Here is an 18,266-nt window from a genome sequence, read left to right on the forward strand (position 1 = left end):
TGAGTGTGAGATGATCGTGAGCACTCAAGGAGTCCTTCCTACCTGGAGACCCTCGTCACCATCCTAGGGCAGATGTCTCCTGAGCTTAATGCAAGGGGAGTTACTTGGATGACTCCCAAGAATATTGCCTGTAGCAGAACAGCAGCACAGACAGAAGAACCACGTGAAAAGCCCCAAGGAATGCCGGAATGGTAAGTTCTGCTAAACATGCATTCTGGTCATTTTTCAAAGCCGTTGTAACATTTAGGCCAATTTACACATGGCAGATCATCATTGTGCAGCATGCCCTTGGGAAACCGTAGCTACCAGCACTACACATTTACATTTCTTATTTTTAAGCAGACGAGAAAATAGTAAACTCATCACCTAACCTTTGCGACTTTGGAGGAGCCCATGCCAGGCCGCATTCAACTGTCGCGAAGGCTGCCAATTATTTTGTTAACAATTAACACACACTCCGTTAGGGAATAACAAGAGTTGTTCTACTACATATGTGAGACAGAAAATAAAGGATTAAAATAGTAAAGGTGACAATTTCAAATGAACCCTTGGATTTAAGATCTCTTTCTTTCCTTCTTTCCTTCCTTCCTTCCTTTCTAACCAGAACACAGCTCAGTTTATAGTGATGGGGGAGATTGAACCTGGGACCCGGGAGCTTTAGGCAGGAGAGTGTATTTGCATAACCATTATGCTAGCTGCTGCCCCCCCCCCACATTAAGATTCTTAAGAAGCCTGAGTAGTGACACTAAGCCAGGTGACTCACTGGCCAGCTATAAGGAAGAGACCCTGTGGCATTAGTAGTAGTATCTGCTCCTGGAAGCCTTCTTCGCACATCTATTCTCACATCAGCACTTCATGGAGTCCCTTGAGGCACATAAAGGCAGTCTCCAGCTATTCTATGCCCGACTTGCCAAGCCAAACCGAACAAGTTCCTATTGAGCGCACAGTAATCCATCCCAAATGGCGCAGACCCTGAAAACATCAGCCACACCACTGGAAAAAGGAGGCATCCAGTGAGGGAGCTACAAACGAGTAGATGGTACCACATAAATAAATTAATTAAAAGGATATGCATTTCAATAGAACTAGCTTTATTTATTAGTTTTTTTCTTTAAACAAAAGAAGTGGTCTAAAAGCAAATGCAAGTATGTACCAAGGAATGAACATGACCTGGTACTTACAAGGGAGTGCTGTGTCACAAAAAGGAGACAGCATGTCAGGTGGAAAGTGAAACTGTAGGTGCTGTCTGTGTGAATAGTGGGGAGGGGCAAGGGTAACTGAAAAGAGATCTGCTGACTCATCAGCATGAAGAGAAAAGGGGGGGAGGGGATACCACCAGCAGTTGCTTCCACAGAACTAGGTGGCGGCAGCCTGAGAACCGGCATCAACTCACAGTCTTCTCGGTTTCCCCATTTTCTATAAGTTTCCTCTTCTTTTCATCTGTTTTTTTCTTGAAGATGTTATTTCGGTAAAACTGAAGTTCTTTGATGCTTTCACTAATGTCATCAAGTGCCCTACAAGCAAACACACCACACTGAATCAAACGTCCCAAGGCAGAAGAGGAGACACTACACAGAGCTAGGCTATCGCTATCACACACAGCAAACCACAGAGCAGCTGCAGATGCTGCGAGCATTCCTCGTTGACAGAACCTTTCAGTCAAGCCAACTAAAAGTGTTTTAGTAAACAACTGATTGAAAAAGGTTTTTTTTTTTTTGGTTTTTTCCTAAAACATAGAAGATCCAAGTTCTCCCACATTTTTTCTTAATATGGTCTGGTATTCCAGAGGGGAGAAAAATTCCAAAGCCAGAAAAGTTTAGGGAAAGTCCAATGTTTCTTTTCTGGAGTTCTTTGTGAAATACTGAATGTACCACCATGTACTGGGAACTCCCAAGAGGAGGCTGACCTAGTTGTGTATGTAGCGATTCTAAAATTCAACTGCCCAAAGAACAAGAGTCTGGGGAGGTTATGCAACACTTAATGACATCCCTGCACAGAGCACACTCAGGTACTGGAATGTAACTTGTGACTCAGCCAAAAGAAACATCAAATATCAGCTGTAAAGGAGAATCCACCTCCTCTCCCTGGGCCATCTGTGATATCAGCTATGGCAGCCTGCCTCCCCCCCAAGAGTGTTTCTCTTCTGAGGAACTAACAGGGGCTGTATTGTTATGTGGAAAACGGGGAAATGTTATGCATGTACAAACTATTGTATTTACTGTCGACCGTAAAACATTAATCCCCTGTGGTCTGAGAGGTGGCACAGTGGCTACAGCACTGGATTCTCAAGCATGAGGTCCTGAGTTCAATCCCCGGCAGCACATGTGCCAGAGTGATGTCTGATTCTTTCTCTCTCCTATCTTTCTCATTAATAGATAAATAAAATCTTTTTAAAAATTAATCCCCTAATAAAGGAAAAATAATTATTTACTATTAAAAAAAGTCCTGGGAGTCAGGCGGTAGCGCAGCAGGTTAAGCATATGTGACGCAAAGTGCAAGGACCAGCTTAAGGATCCCGGTTCGAGCCCCTGGCTCCCCACCTGGGGAGTCGCTTCACAAGCGGTGAAGCAGGTCTGCAGGTGTCTGTCTTTCTCTCCCCCTCTGTCTTCCCCCCTCCTCTCTTCATTTCTCTCTGTCCTATCCAACAACGACGACATCAACAACAATAATAACTACAACAGTAAAACAACAAGGGCAACAAAAGGGAATAAATAAAATATTATTTTTAAAAAAGTCCTTAAAAAGTGTTTCTCTTCCAACACCCTCTTCATCTTCTGACCTCTTGTCTGAGAAATTGAGCAACCAGGATTATTTGAATGTTGTGAGAGTTAAATTAATAAACTGGATGGTAAGTCGGGCAGTAGCACAGTAGGTTAAGCGCAGGTGGCGCAAAGTACAAGGACCGGCATAAGGATCCCAGTTCGAGCCCCTGCCTCCCCACCTGCAGGGGAGTCGCTTCACAGGTCTGCAGGTGTCTTTCTCTCCCCCTCTGTCTTCCCCTCCTCTCTCCATTTCTCTCTGTCCTGTCCAACAACAATGACATCAATAACTACAACAGGGGCAACAAAAGTGAATAAATAAAATATTTAAAAATAAATAAATAAACTGGATGATGATGAGTCAGGGATCTCTCTTTGAAAGAATGAACTAGGACTGGTTACGGGTAGGGGGAGACAGCATAATGACTTATACCCCCTGAGGTTCTGAAGTCATAGGTTCAATCCCTAGCACCACAAGCCAGAGCTGTGCAGTGCTCTAGTAAAAAAAATAAAATAAAGTAAAAACAATAATTGAGAGAGAGAGAGAATGAGTTGCACAAGCTTTGCCCAAGAGTTTTGTGATGGTTGTTCCTGCAGCTAAGAACTAATGGCATCTTGGCTCTGTAGTAGACAGTAACAGCACTCAGAAACGCAGGCTCTGGCTGAGTGGTGGCATGAAACTTCTTCCTTACAACAGCAAAATCCACAAACGACCTCAGAACCCAGACAACCCACTGTGAGGGCAGAGGGGACTGTGGGAGACTATGTATAGTCCCTAGTTATGCCTTTTGGTGTGATCATCTGTAAGCTTGACTGGAGACGCGTCGCCGTGTCTGTGACACAATGATCAACGCTGCAGGTACCTTACCACCTGTAGAAAGCCTGAATATCCGGGACTCAGGCGGTAGTGCGGCGGGTTAAGCGCAGGTGGCGCAAAGCACAAGGACCAGCTTAAGGATCCCAGTTCAAGCCCCCGGCTCCCCACCTACAGGGGAGTCACTTCACAGGCAGTGAAGCAGGTCTGCAGGTGTCTATCTTTCCCCCTCTGTCTTCCCCTCCTCTCTCCATTTCTCTCTGTTCTATCCAACAACAATGACATCAACAATAATAATAACTACAACAATAACAAGGGCAACAAAAAGGAAAATAAATAAATATTTTTTTTAAAAAAAGACATTAAAACACCAGTCTCAGGAAAGGGTGATGGAGCACCTGGTTGAACCCACACATTAGTGAGCAAGGACCCGGGTTCAAACCTCTTGTTCCCACCTACGGGGGGGTGGGGAGGGGAGCGGGGGCCTTCATGAGCTGTCAAACTGTGCTGTAGGTGTCTCTCTTCCTCCCTCTCTAGTTCACCCTTTCCTTTCAATTTCTCTGTCTCTATCCTAAATAAAATAAAATGTCAGTCTCTTTAGAGCAACAACTTAAGTCTCGCTGCCTAGAAATGAGCATCCCCCAACGACACCCATGTAAACCAGTGGCTGTCAAGTTTTATGCTGCTCTTGAAAGACTACAAGACAGTAAAAAAAAAAAGGGGGTGGAAAAAATAAAAAAATAAAAATAAATAAATAAATAAATTTTTAAAAAGGGGGGGATGGGGAGGCTGGGTGGTAGTGCACCTAGTTGAACACACATAATATCATGTGCAAGGACTCAAGTTCAAGCCCCCATTTCCCACCTGCGGAGGAGAAAATGCACAAGTGGTGAAGCAAATGCTGTAGGTGTCTTTCTCTCTCCTTCTCCATCTCCCCCCCCCCCTCAATTTCTCTCCATACTATCTAGTGAAAAGAAAAGAGAGGGGGGGAAAAGACAAAATGGCTGCCAGGAATAGGGGGATACACCCTGCAGGCCCTGAACCCCAGCAATAACTCTGGTGGCAATAAGGGGGGAGGGGTTGGGCAGTAGTGCAGAGAGTGAAGAGCACATGGCGTGAAGCACAAGGAACCCGGTTCGAGCCCCCAGCTCCCCACCTGCAGGGGGCGCATATCACAAGCGGTGAAGCAGGTCTGCAGGTTTCTCTCCCCCTCTGTCTTTCCCTCCTCCCTCCATTTCTCTCTGTCCTATCTAGCAACAATGACAGCAACAACAAGGGCAACAAAAATGGAAAAGATGAACCCCAGGAGCAATGGATTCATAGTGCAAGCAACAAGCCGCGGGGGAGGGGGGAGAAGAGAGAGAGAGAAACTAGAAAGTGTCCAAGTTAGGCTCTCTACTACACAGCTGTATACCAAGTATCCAAATGTCAAATGGCTACAAGTCCAAATTGTTACTGGGGAGGAAACCACTGCTCTTTATGAGAAAGACCATTTGGCCTTTTCACCATAGCTACAAACTAACTTACCTGAAAATACTTTAAAGTGGCAACAGACTTAAGCTCCTGTACTTCTCACAAAGAAAGACTAGTCTCCTGACCCAGGCCCCTGATGGTCTTTGCCACGCTAAGTTATCTTTATGAAGTAGATGTCTGCTCTTCCCCAAGGAAGCAAAGAGTGAAGAAGAGACATTATTTCAAGAAGTCAAGGGACTGGATCGTGTGTGTGTGTGTGTGTGTGTGTGTGTATGTGCACGCGCGTGCGCGCACACACCAAGCATTTGGGAGGACCCAGACTTACCTGTGAGAGGCAGCCTTCTTTGGTGCAAATTCATATTCTTCTGGATACCAGCGTCTATACACAGCAAAAATGGAACTCTCAAAGGAAACTGTCTCGAACACATGAAGTAATTACCTCCAAGTATATTACAAACACTGAAAAAGGTAGCTGGAATTGTGACTATCTTGATTCCTTGCTTGGGACACTACCTTCCACCCTCTCCTCTAGGTATTTACTCCCTTTGGTTAAGCTTGAAAACACACTGTACAAGGTTCCTCAGCCTGTTCTCTCCAACCCAACCCTCTCGGTGGCTTCAATTGCCTACTGCACAGCTCTACCTCAAAATCCATCAGACACTTTTAGTGCAGCAAGTATCAGTACATACTTGTCTTAAAACCTCCATTCTGGGAGTTGGGCACTAGCGCAGCAGGTTAAGCGCAGGTGGCGCAAAGCGCAAGGACCGGTGTTAAGGACCCCGGTTCAAGCCCCCAGCTCCCCACTTGCAGGGGAGCCGCTTCATAAGTGGTGAAGCAGGTCTGCAGGTGTCTACCTTTCTCTCCCCTTCTCTGTCTTTCCCTCCTCTCTCCATTTCTCTCTGTCCTATCCAATAATGACGACGACATCAACAACAAACAATAACTACAATAATAAAAGCAACAAGGGCAACAAAAGGGAATATTTTTTAAAAATAAAAAGTAAAAAATACAAAACCTCCCTTATTCCCTGAGACCACCAAATCCCACCTTATTTTCCCTTTTATCTTTGAATAGCTGCAGGATTCACCTAAGTGGCCCAAGCTAGAAAGACTAGAAGTGTGAGGCCAGGTGGTGGCACACCGAGTTAAGCGCACATAGTACAAAGTGCAAGATCCCACACAAGGATCCTGGTTCAGCCCCACCTGCAGAGGGGTCTCTTCACAAGCAGTGAAGCAGGTCTGCAGATGTCTCTCTTTCTCTCCCCCCCCAAATTCTTTCTGTCCTATTAAATTATATATATATATATATATATATATATATATATATATATATATATATATATAATCGCCAGAAGTGGTGAATTTGAAGTGCTGGTACCAAGCCCCAGCAACTGCAGGCAAGAAAAAAAGAACAGAATTGCTTTTTGCCTCTTTTTCTCCCTCCTACATCTAAGCACTTGATACTATCTATACCAACTGCCTTAGTCTTCCCCATCACTCAGCTATCATCTTGCTAACTCACTCTTCTCTCTCCACCATGATACTCTCCTTCTTTATCCCCCTACCTCTTTTCCTGCTACCATCTCATCAGAAATGGCCTCATGACATCACTCGTTCCTCTACCTGAGCATTTTAAGGAAAGCCACCTGACAAGGGACAGCCTTTACCCTCATGTGGTATACAAGCCCTTCATACTTTGACCTCCTCCTCCTCTACCTTTCCCAACCTCACACATGGCATGCCATGATTCTGTATAACCTCTTATCTATCCTTCTCTCCTTGTTCCTACTTCTCCGCAATCCTCTGCCCATGTTGTAGAATGTTCTCTATTGACTTCCCACGCCTATTACTCCAGGGGTCTGGTGTTCCTTCCCTTGTGCTCAAGAGCCTGCATGGACACTTCCATCCCAAAAGTTACCACACGGTGTATTTCTAAGCTGTGCTGTTCACACACCTCTCAACCTACCAGATTTAGTACTAAGGCTTTTTTTTTTTTTTTTAAATCTATGATCCCATCATATGTGCCAATATATGACACAGAATGGACACTCAATAAATCTTCTATTATCAAAAAAATCACTATCAAAGTTTTGATTTTTTTTTTTTTTTGAAGCAGAGGCAGAGAGAGAAAAGGACAAAGGGAGAGAGGGAACAAGACAGATAGAGATATCACAGAACTGACGCCTCCTCTTTGATGAGGTGGGAGCCAAGCTCGAACTTAGGTTGTGCACATGGTAAAGCAACCCATCATCCAAGTGAGCAATGTCACTGGCCCTGGAAAGCTCGGACACTGTTTCCCCCAGTTCTCCCCAGTCCGGGATAAATTAAGGTCTGGTACAATGGAGAGTGGGATGAAGACAGACATCTGTTTGGCACTCTTGGTTCTACAGCTCTATGCGATCACTTCCCACAAACTGTCAATCACAACATGCTACATAAGGCAATTGAATGAATCCTCAACCCAGCCCTTACCTGCACAGTTCCTTAACAGTGCTCACATCAATTATTCTATAATGGAGATGCTTCATGAACTGGGGCATGTATTTGTCAAGAAACTTCTTATCTGCATGAACTGAATTTCCTAGAAAGATACGAAGCATCTGTGTATTTCACTAATATACAACAGGATACAAAAAGTCTTTTAAAAGTGTCTTTAAAATGAATGGCTTTTTTTCCCTTTCCATTCAAATAATTCCTGAGAGCATTTCCAAGTTTCTACCTTGAGTTTGAATGCATCTAATGAAGTTACAGGTGAACATTTCTGAGTATTCAGGTAGTTAGCTCATAATAAATCTATAAATAACCTCTCTGTGGACAAAATAATTTATCATGTCACATACTTAGCAAATGTGCAAATTCCCTTCCAGGGTCTCAAAATCCACACCACTAACACTAAAAATTTAACTGAATCATGTAAGCAGATCAGCCTTTATTTACATTCCAATTTTAACAAATCATATCCATATTCAGGTTTCTGTACAGTCATTTATATTGAAATAAAAACATTAAATTTTAAATAAGAACTTGAAAATCAACACCAACCACATCAGTGAGGGTGGGAGAAATCTATACAATATATGCTCTAACATTTAATGTCGAAACATTTTTATGAATGTTTAAGGAAAACTTTAGTTACCATTATCAATTTACATGATACAAGTACAAATACGCCTCCACAGAACATTAACTTTCTTCTCAAAATGCCAAACACTTAAAAAATCCTAAAACTGTGGTCCGGGATGTGGCGCAGTGATAAAGCTTTGGTCTCTCAAGCATGAGGTGCCAAGTTCGATCCCCGGCAGCACATGTGCCAGAGTGATGTTCTCTCTCTCTCCTCCTATCTTTCTCATAAATAAATGAAATCTTTAGGAAAAAAAAAAAATCCTAAAACTGACCTGCTCTCTTAAAAAAAAAAAAAATCAGTTATCACATGGAAATAAAAAAAAGATAGTTGGACATTTTAGAGACTAAAGAGATAATACTCAAATGAAATGAATGAGTCCTGAGTCTTGACTGAATTCTGTTTCCAAAAAGAAAAAACAGACACTGTAGATATGGACTAGATATGGCATCACTGAATTATTTCTCTTTACTTTAAATGTGGTGACACTGTGGTTACTTAAGAAATGTCCCTTTCCAGGAGTCGGGCAGTAGCGCAGCGGGTTAAGCGCAGGTGGCACAAAGTGCAAGGACCGGCGAAAGGATCCCGGTTCGAACCCCGGCTCCCCATCTGCAGGGGAGTCGCTTCACAGGCGGTGAAGCAGGTCTGCAGGTGTCTCTCTTTCTCTCCCCCTGTCTTCCCCTCCTCTCTCCATTTCTCTCTGTCCTATCCAACAACAACAATAATAACTACAGCAATAAAACAACAAGGGCAACAAAAGGGAATAAATAAATATAAAAAAACGTTGACTTAGGAATGAATATGGTGAAGCCTAGCACTTATTTTCAAATGTCCAACAAAATCACAGACAGGCAAGGCAAACATGGCACAAGGTTATCAAGTTACCGAATTCAACTTGTCTGTATATTTGAAAATTTTCCACAATAAAAATACAGGGGAACATTTGATTGAGTTGGTGTGTGTGTGTGTGTGTGTGTGTGTGTGTGTGTGTCCCAAGCCTCCTGTCGAATTTCAGGGCATTTTGCCAAAATTCACGTTAAAAAATCGTACAAGGGAAATGAACACAAAAGTAAGATGCGTAATCCAAATTCGGGTAAGTGGAGAAACGTGATGGTCTTGGCTGATCTTTCTGGAACTGCAGACTCTTGAACCACTATAATGCAAGACTATCTACAAGGGACGTGTGGGATTGGATTTTACCTGCAAGTGGACAGAGCCCCGGAGGAGTCTGCTGTCGTACAAAGGACAGAAATTCATACTCTGCCTGCTGCAGTGTCATTGTACTCTCCTTCACTGCCTTGGTTAGACCAGACTGCAAGAGAAAATCCCCAGCCCCCACCAGAAACACATCAAGTCAGTTCTTAAAGGCATCCAGAAATGAAACGTCACTTCTAACAGGGGCCCATGGGACCACAGGTGGACCGCTTATAGAGCCCAAGTTCACACTGAGACTGCCATCTTTGCACCGATAATTGTCTTAGGAGAATGAATCCATGTCAAATTAAAAGCTATGTTCCCGACTGTTAATAGCATCTCCACATGGGCAGAAAAGATGGTGCTCAAGAGTCCAAAGATTGATTATAACCTCTGGGAAGAAACCACTAGTAACAGGAGAGCAGCCTTCCCCCGCCTCTGACAGTTGATGTCTAACCTGATCCAAGACTGACTTGAGCAATACTTGACCATCCACAATGCGTTCGCGACAGACCGAATGTAGGAGAGGAAGAAAGAGGACATTGAGGAGAAGGTGATGTCGAGAGGTCCCACAGGTGAAAGGTAAACAAGCAAGCAGCTGCCCAGGCTCGCCGAGCTTTCTTCCTCTAACCCTTTCTTAAATACCATCCGACAGTGGTCTAGCATTTGGATGTGGGAGCAACAAAGCAGCGATCCTGTCATTAGGTAATGTTACCTTCCCATGGTGCTCCTTACACCAGTCTGACATGCTGTCCAGTAACTCATCTGGCTGTTTAATGATCAGGTTAGGACCCTGCGGACACGGAAAGGCCATTAGTCATCCCAAATCAACAGGGCTAAGCGTGCTTTCTGAGCTACAGGCTAAGCTGCCTTAAGGATTCAATATACTTACCAGAGAGAGTGAAAAGTGAGGGCATTCTGTTAACTCTAAAAGAGGACCCTCATTCATTCCAGGAAAAAATAAACAGAGAGAGAGAGAGACAGAGAGCACAACACACAGCATACAGTCAACACAGAAGGTCATCCAACTACAGCCTCACTCTGTGGCTTTTAACTTATTATTTCTTTATTTTTGCCAGCAAGCTAGGGATACTTTTTACATTTGTACAGGGTTGCAAAAACAACCAACGTGGCAGCAAGGTATAGGACACTCTAACCCGAAATAATTCCTCTTTTTCCAAAAAGCTTGCCGACTCTGACAACAATTCAAAGTGTCTATACAGCTAGGTGGGGGGGGGGGGGAGGTAGTTCCAGAGCAGTATAGACTGGTCTATGATTTCACCTGCACTTATTTAGAAAAAATACATACATACATACATACAGAATGGAGGAAAAAAAACTGGATGCGCAAAACAACTCACTTGGATAGTGTTTTGCTTTGTCATGTACAGACCCAGGTTCAGGCCCGGCCCCCACTGCCCTGAAGGAAGCTTCAATGCTGGTCTCTTTCACTCTTTCTCTTAAAAAAAAAAAATGAAAAAAATATATAAACTTCTCAGAGTAGGAGTCAGTGGAACTGGGCAAAAAAAAGGGGGGGGGGAATGACTTACTATACATATATCTTAAAGCATTATTATTCTAGCAATTCTAGCAATGCTTTTATATATTAAAAAAAAAAAAAGACATTCTCAGCTCCATTGCATCAGAACACTAAGCCGCGTGTACAGCAGACAGATGCCCACCAGTAACAAACACCTGACGAGGGGTGTTAATACCAATCCTTTTATTTCTATTTCTGCTGCTGGATAGTGAGGATAACACACTGCCCTCCTCGTTCCTCACAGGGCTGACAGCAGGATCTGAGATATTACGGACAATGCTGTTTCGTTTTGTTTTGTTTTCCAACTCTCTGCAAGGAAAGTGCTCTACAAATCCAATCTATTACTACTAGTAAGGACGGAAGGAAACACAGTTTAAGTTCAATGAGATGAATGGCTGAGATTCAACTAAAATACACTTGACTTCACAGGAATAGAGAGGTTTTTGTTTGTTTGTTTGTTTTTCCTCCAGGGTTATTGCTGGGGCTCAGTGCCTGTACTATGAATCTACAGCTCCTGGAGGCCATTTTCTTCCCTTTTGTTGCCCTTGTTTATTGTTGTTGTTATTATTGTTATTGCTGTCATTGTTGTTGGACAGAACAGAGAGAAATCGAAAGAGGAAGACAGAGAAGGAGAGAGAAAGACCTGCTTCATGGCTCATGAAACGAACCCCCCTGCACGTGGGGGAACGGCGGCTCAAACCGGGATCGCTACACCAGTCCTCGCACCTTGTGCCATGTGAGCTTAACCCACTGCACTACCACCGCCCGGCCCCTAAGTAAAGTTTTTAGGTAAACAAGAAAACTGGTATAGTGGTAATCTCCACGGAGAAGAAAAAAATTTTGCTGATAACATTCTCATCAGGAAAAAAGTAGGGCAGAGAGGAGGGTACTGTGAAGCCTCTCCTCCACATGCTCCTCCCACCCTGCTTTTTTGCTGATTAAAACGGGAGGCTTCACAATCTGTGAAATGACTGTCTTTCTCTCTCCTTCACTACCTCCCACTCCCCACCCCTCTCATTTTCTGTCTTATCAAAGGGAGGGGGGGGTTAAAAAAAAAAAAAAAGTCCACCGGGAGCTGTGGATTAGCTAGGCAGGTGCTGACACTCAGTTATAATCCTAGTGGCAATTAAAACAAATCATTATCCACTGAAGGCTATCTGACTTAACCTAGATGCCTGCAAAATAGTCTAGAAATAGGCTGTCTACCCCTCTGAAAGCATGAAGCATTTGCCCTCTGACTTCCATGTAAGACAAAATGTGGTTTGCGTCAGGGCAGCAGCTCAATGGAGACCATGTGGCCTGTGTGTGAGACTCTGGGTGAGATCCCTAGCAAAAAAAAAAAAAAAAAGAACTTAATATTTATTTATTCCCTTTTGTTGCCCTTGTTTTTTATTGTTGTAATTATTATTGTTGTTATTGATGTCATCACTGTTGGATAGGACAGAGAGAAATAGAGAGGAAGGGAAGACAGAGAGGGGGAGAGAAAGATAAGTGCAGACCTGCTTCATCACTTGTGAAGAGACTCCCCTGCAGGTGGGGAGCTGGGGGCTCGAACCAGGATCCTTGTGCAGATCCTTGCACTGTGTGCCACATGCGCTTAACCTGCTGCGCTACCACCCGACTCTCTAGAACACATTTTCTACAGAACTGGCCTTTAAGTGCCAACAGAACTAAACATTTTTTTAAAAAACATCCTATTCTCCTCCCAACTGGATCTGTTTACATATGCCACACTCAGTTGCAGCTGTGTGAATACAGTCAGGGTTTGTCGCAACTCACTGCTCCATTACTGCGTTTCTCATGCTATCAACAGACCAAGGGATACGCCTCTCTTCAGCACAGGTAAGTAGGATGGGTGAAATACAGACATTTCACTACCCATCTCCAGCACATTCCAAGAGGCAAGGAAAAAAAAAAAAAAAGAACCTAAAGCTCTCTAGGCTTTATTTCCATAAAGACTTAAAAAAAAAAAAAAAAAGGCCAGTGGTTACACAGTCCCACGAGCAGGTTCAGCAGGTAGAACTTGGAGCACTGTCTGCCAGCATCATCTATGCCAGAGTGGACTGCTGCTCTATCTCTCTCTCTCTCTCTCTCTCTCCCTCCCTCTTGTAAAATTAATGAACACATCATTAAGAAAATAAAGACATAAAAAATATAAAGACATGAGGAAAAAAAAAAAGAAATACAGACACAGGAGTCAGGTGCTGGCGCACCAGGTTAAGCACACATAGTACAAAGCGCAAGATTCCACTCAAGGATCCTGGTTCAAACCACTGGCTTCCCACCTGCAGCGAGGGGTCGATTCACAAGCGGTACAGCAGGTCTGCAGGTGTCTCTCTCTCTCTCTCTCTCTCTCCCTATCTCCCCCTCCTCTCTCAATTTCTCTCTGTCCTGTCAAATAAAAATGGAAACAATGGCCACCGGGAGCAGTGGATTCATAGTGCAGGCACCAAGCCCCGGCGATAACCCTGGAGGCAAAAAAGGAAATAGAAACAAAGACACAAAGTTTCATGGCTCGCCTGCCTCCGGCTGCTGTATAAGGAAGAACTCCATTATGCCTGCCTGGTGCGCCGTGAGACAGCAGGTCACCTATGAAAGCCTTTTCCCTCTGATGTAGCGCAGGAAAGCAAACAGAAACCCCAGTTGCAGATATATGACATTGATCTAGTACCAGTAGCATCAATCCTGCACTCTAGGGACTCATTTTAGCAAGACGGGGGTTTCCACGGTTTCTCAGCTGTGTCCCTTCCTATTTCAGGGCTACCTACAGCTTCTGGAAACTGTTGAAACTTGGAAAGAGCTACTAAAGTTTCACCTGCTACCAATCTGGTGCTGTCACCAACTTATTAAATGTTTCATGAGTAGCCCAGAGGCAACAGGTGTGTTTCACTTACTTTAATGATTAAGTTAAAAGCGGAACATTAAAATCTGGATTCTGTCCCACACCAACAAGAGAATCGTTTAGTAGGACACTGTACCTAGCACCAGAAATTCTAAAGTCTTCATTTAGATCAAGAAGAATCACACACTGGATGAAAAGGCAGAAACTTCATCTATGGAGTCCCAACTAAGGTTATAACGATGCTGGGGCCAGGGGTGTGGTGAATGGCAGAGTGCCTGCTTTGCATGCATGGGGCCCTGGGTTCAATCTCTAACACACACACACACACGTTACAATGTACAGATGTCAACTCTAGCTTGAGGCACTAACCCTGATAGCAATGGTTGCCTTATTGGTTGAGATGATTACTTGGTTCTCTTGGGTTAAACACCAGCCCCACCCCACCACCAGAGCCCCCAATAACTAGCTATGTGACATCGGGCAAATTATCCTATCCCTTACCTCTGTGCCAAAATAGCTTCTGAATGAAAGGAACATGATAGCACCTGTTTCACTGTTGTGAGAACTGGATAGTTAACAGGTCAGTAAACGCTAGCATTTATGTTTCTGTAATTCTGGCACAGCTTACTGAAAAAATAACTAGCTATGAGGTGTACTATTTTGGTTCTAGCACTATGACTTTGAACCTTGCTTTGAATCATAATCTGTGTGAACCTCAGTTTCCATATTATTTTTTTAAATAAGGAAATGGGGGGAGGGGCAGGGAAGGCTGGGCAGCAGCACATTGGGTTGAGAGCACACACTACCCTGAGCAAGGATCTGAGTTCAAGCCCCTGGTCCCCACCTACAGGAGGGATGCTTCAAAAGCTGTTAAGCACAGCTGCAGGTATCTTTCTCTCTCCACCTGTATCTCCCCCCCCATACCATTTCTCTTTGTCCTATCAAGTAAAAAGGGGGGGGGGGGCATAGGTCACCAGGAGCACTGGACTTGTAATGCAGGTACTGAGCCTCAGCAGTAACCCTGGTGTCAGTTAAAAAAAGAATTAAAAAAGCAAAATAGGCATTCCAAATAGTATAGTTGTATTACAAGGCATCACCTACTTCAGCCAAAATGTTGAGATCAGAGTCAGTTATCAGACAAGCCATCTCAATAATCTGGTCCTTCTCAATATCCAGTCCCGTCATCTGCAATGAAAAATAACACATAAAACCACCTTCCTGGCCATCTTTGCCCAAACTGGCTTGACTGGAATTCCCATAAGCATTTTCAGGTTTATGTCCCACAGCCAATGTCAGAAATGACAGAAGCACCGGTGCTCCTTTGGCAAGTCCCCAAGGCACCGAAGATGAATCAGTTCTTCATTAAACATCTTCCGTGGGCCTGCTGTGGGCACCTACCTGGTTCCACCTGAGGACAGATGCCATCAGAGTGAAACCGAGGCCTGACAACATCCAGCTTGGGAAGAGCTGGGTAACTAACATCCATCACCAGCTTCCCTGCAGAGTTCACCAAAAAAAAAAAAAAAAAGTATGTCCTATCACCATATAAAGCCAGGAATACTGTTAGCACCACCTCTGGTTAAGAAAACTGAGGTTCAAGGGAAGGGGATGGGGGGCGGGGGGGCGGTGGTCAGAGATGTGAGAATGGACATCCCCCCTCCCCCCCAAGTACTTGGAGCTGAGTTCTGGCTGCAGGCATGTCCGGGCCTCCTGCATGGCAGGGGGGTGAGAAGGCTGAGTCATGTCCAGCGCCCCGTCCAGCTCTAGCACCCGGAGTCCCTGCAAGCTGGAGGTCAGGGGTCTAGACCCGCTGCTGCCCACCCCTTGAGGCTCCAAACCCGGGAGGCTCTGGGGGTCTGGGGTGCGCGTCTGGGGGGGGTGGGGAGGCGGGCAACCATATGGACGAGTCCTCCCTCTTAGGAGCCCCACGCCCGCCGGACTCCTGCCCGCCCCAGAGCCTCCCCACCTGCCCGGATCTCCGAGGGGCTCACCTGCCGCACCTGAGCCCCCCGGGAGGAGGGGGGCGCCCGCGAGCGAGCCCCCGCCGCCCCCTGCCCAGCCGACCTCACTCACCTCCAGGTCCACCCAGACCATCCGCTGAGCCATGCTCTCCCCGGCTGCCATGGCTGCTCCACCTCCGCGGACACCCCGCACCCCGAACTGCCCGCGGCTCCCGCCCGCACCTCGCAGCAGCCCGGCGCCCAGGGAGCCGCTTAGCATCATCCGGCACTGGCCGCCACGGCCCCAGCTTTTCTGCCCGCACCCGCGCAGGCGCGGTGGTCGCTAAACGTCGCAAATCCGCGGAGAGGCACAGGGGCTCCGAAACCACAAATCCCAGCAGCCAGCGCGCCGACTGGAGCTTAATGGCCGGGCTAAGCCGCCGAAGGGGATGATGGGACTTGGAGTCTCGCCCGGTGTGGCACCCGGTCTCCCCACCCCCGCCACGTGTTTTCGGGTGTTACTGGACGCGGATGTTTTTCAGAACTAAGTTTATTCGGTTCAAGGAGTTGTTTCCTGAGTTGGGATTAGTCGTCAACCGCCGAGCTGAGAAGGCGCTCCCTTACTTTAGCCGAAAAGGTCTTAATATACGGCTTAAAAGACTTTTTTCCCCTCCGATTGTCTTTACATTTTTGTTTTTTTTTCCACTCTATTTACCTGTCTAGGTTCCATATACAGGGTGCTTTCCTCATATACGCAAAACAGCTAGGCTTTGTGTTTTTTCTTTCTTTTTTTTTTTTCAAGACTAATTCTATAATTAAATCCTCTAGAAAAATGTTAATGAGATCTTTTCTCAGATTCCACTTTGACACACATTAGGTGGTGTCCAGTAAGAGTCCCTTTCCTCATCAAGAAAAAGTAATTCATTATTCATTATAGAGGGGCATGGTCCTGTTTCAGGTCAGCTGTTTGGTGTCTGTTAATGATTTTTCTCTTTTCTTTTTCCTACAAGTTCATAAAGTTAAATCATACCCTTGGTATAACCAATCTATGCAGCAAATTGAATTTAAATGAAAACACCTCTGACCTCTGTCTTCTGCATTCCTCTTGATCAAGCTGCCTTGCCTGTCTTCCAAGGACAACTACAGTTTCCACCTTGGCCAGCAACAGGATCTTTAAACCCTGAAGTGTCAAAAGAAAAAGATCCTCTTAAAGCTTGACTATTAAGTAGCACATCTGTGTGCAGGACTGCAACTTTATTACAAATACTATCCTCAGGTCCATCCTCTGTTTTTATGAAAGTCCTATTGTGCACAATTACAGAGCTCCTGGTTCCATTGTTGCAATTCTTACCAGCACGATTTGTCAGGGTAACATGGTCTACTGTATTTAACCTTTTTTTTTTTTTTTTTTTACTATTTATTTATTCCCTTTGTTGCCCTTGTTTTTTTCTTATCGTTGTTGCTATTGATGTCGTCGCTGTTGGATAGGGCAGATAGAATTGAAGAGAGGAGGGGAAGACAGAGAGGGGGAAGAGAAAGACAGACACCTGCAGACCTGCTTCACCGCCTACGAAGGATCCTGAAGTCAGTCCTTGTGCTTTGCGCCACGTGCACTAAACCCGCTGCTCTACCGCCCGACTCCCTGTATTTAACCTTCTACTCAACTTCTACCCAACCTATCACCCACCAGCAAGAGCTACAAAGAAACCCTCTTCAAAGCCCATGGTCATCAAATCACCAGGCACCAATTAAAAACATGAAGACTTACTATAGTCATGGTTCATATACATTGTAACTGCATTGCTTGATGAGTTGCAGTTTGGGCTGTAACTTTTCGTTTGTTAACCTACTTTACTAGCAATAGTCTACATTTCTTCTTTAGTGTTGTTTTGTGTCTTTTTGCATTCACCAAGAAAATGATGGTTTCCACCTCCCTCAGAATTGAAGGGGGAGTTCCTCCAGAGATTAGGAGGGATTACATAAAGCCTAGATTTGGGAAAGTGCTGGAGGGTCTCTCCATGAAACGCTTTCCAAACTGCCCTTTCCTCTGCTTTATTTCCTAAGACCCCTTTTTTTTTTTTTTTAAATCTTCTTGTTGTTGGAATATCTTGTTTAAAGCCTGATTCTGCAGAAAATAGAATTGAAGCACAGAAACTTTTATCCACTGCATTTAACGTCTTTTTTCTCCCCCCGGTTTTCCTTGGACACTTCTTGTGTTCAACATTATGGCTAGAACATCAGTTTTTATTACAATTTATAAAATGCTATTTGCCTTTAATAATTTATGTCCTGAAAATTCAGGATCACAATATTAGTATTTGGTATTGAGTAATTAATATGTGTTTTCATTTTAGAAACTTCTCTTTTTATTCAGATAGTGTAATGCACTTTCACTATGACAGTAAAGGCACATTTTAGATGAATGGCATTATAATGAAAGATTAGTCTGTTGGTTTTGCATGTAATCTTATTACTATCAAGGTGAGTCATCTTGAATATGAATGTCCTAAAGCAGAGCAAAGAGGCACCGAATTCAGCTATTATAAATAAGAGAGAAGACAGATACAAGGATATGGGGCTTTGG

At 44.5% G+C, this 18,266-nt stretch overlaps 1 protein-coding gene across 1 annotated transcript; it reads right to left on the bottom strand.

Moving 5' to 3' along the window:
* Positions 1-1,070: 1,070 nt before the first annotated feature.
* Positions 1,071-16,056, bottom strand: REXO2 (RNA exonuclease 2). Its single transcript, XM_007534795.2, has 7 exons — positions 15,816-16,056; positions 14,844-14,927; positions 10,076-10,153; positions 9,367-9,478; positions 7,518-7,626; positions 5,372-5,425; positions 1,071-1,514 (listed from the first exon to the last, which is right to left on the bottom strand). Exons 1-7 carry the CDS (start codon positions 15,963-15,965, stop codon positions 1,385-1,387), a joined length of 717 nt encoding a protein of 238 aa, XP_007534857.1. The 5' UTR covers positions 15,966-16,056; the 3' UTR covers positions 1,071-1,384.
* Positions 16,057-18,266: the final 2,210 nt, after the last annotated feature.

The sequence above is a fragment of the Erinaceus europaeus genome, chromosome 20, assembly GCF_950295315.1.
Source record: "Erinaceus europaeus chromosome 20, mEriEur2.1, whole genome shotgun sequence".
Taxonomy (NCBI): Eukaryota; Metazoa; Chordata; class Mammalia; order Eulipotyphla; family Erinaceidae; genus Erinaceus; species Erinaceus europaeus.

Coding starts and splice junctions, on each gene's coding strand:
- REXO2 (XM_007534795.2), bottom strand. CDS start 15,965: ATGATGCTAAGCGGCTCCCTGGGCGCCGGGCTGCTGCGAGGTGCGGGC. Junction 10,154..14,843: donor ATCTCAACATTTTGGCTGAA/GTAGGTGATGCC, acceptor CCGTGTCCGCAG/GGTCCTAACCTGATCATTAA. Junction 7,627..9,366: donor GGGGCTCTGTCCACTTGCAG/GTAAAATCCAAT, acceptor GTATCTTTCTAG/GAAATTCAGTTCATGCAGAT.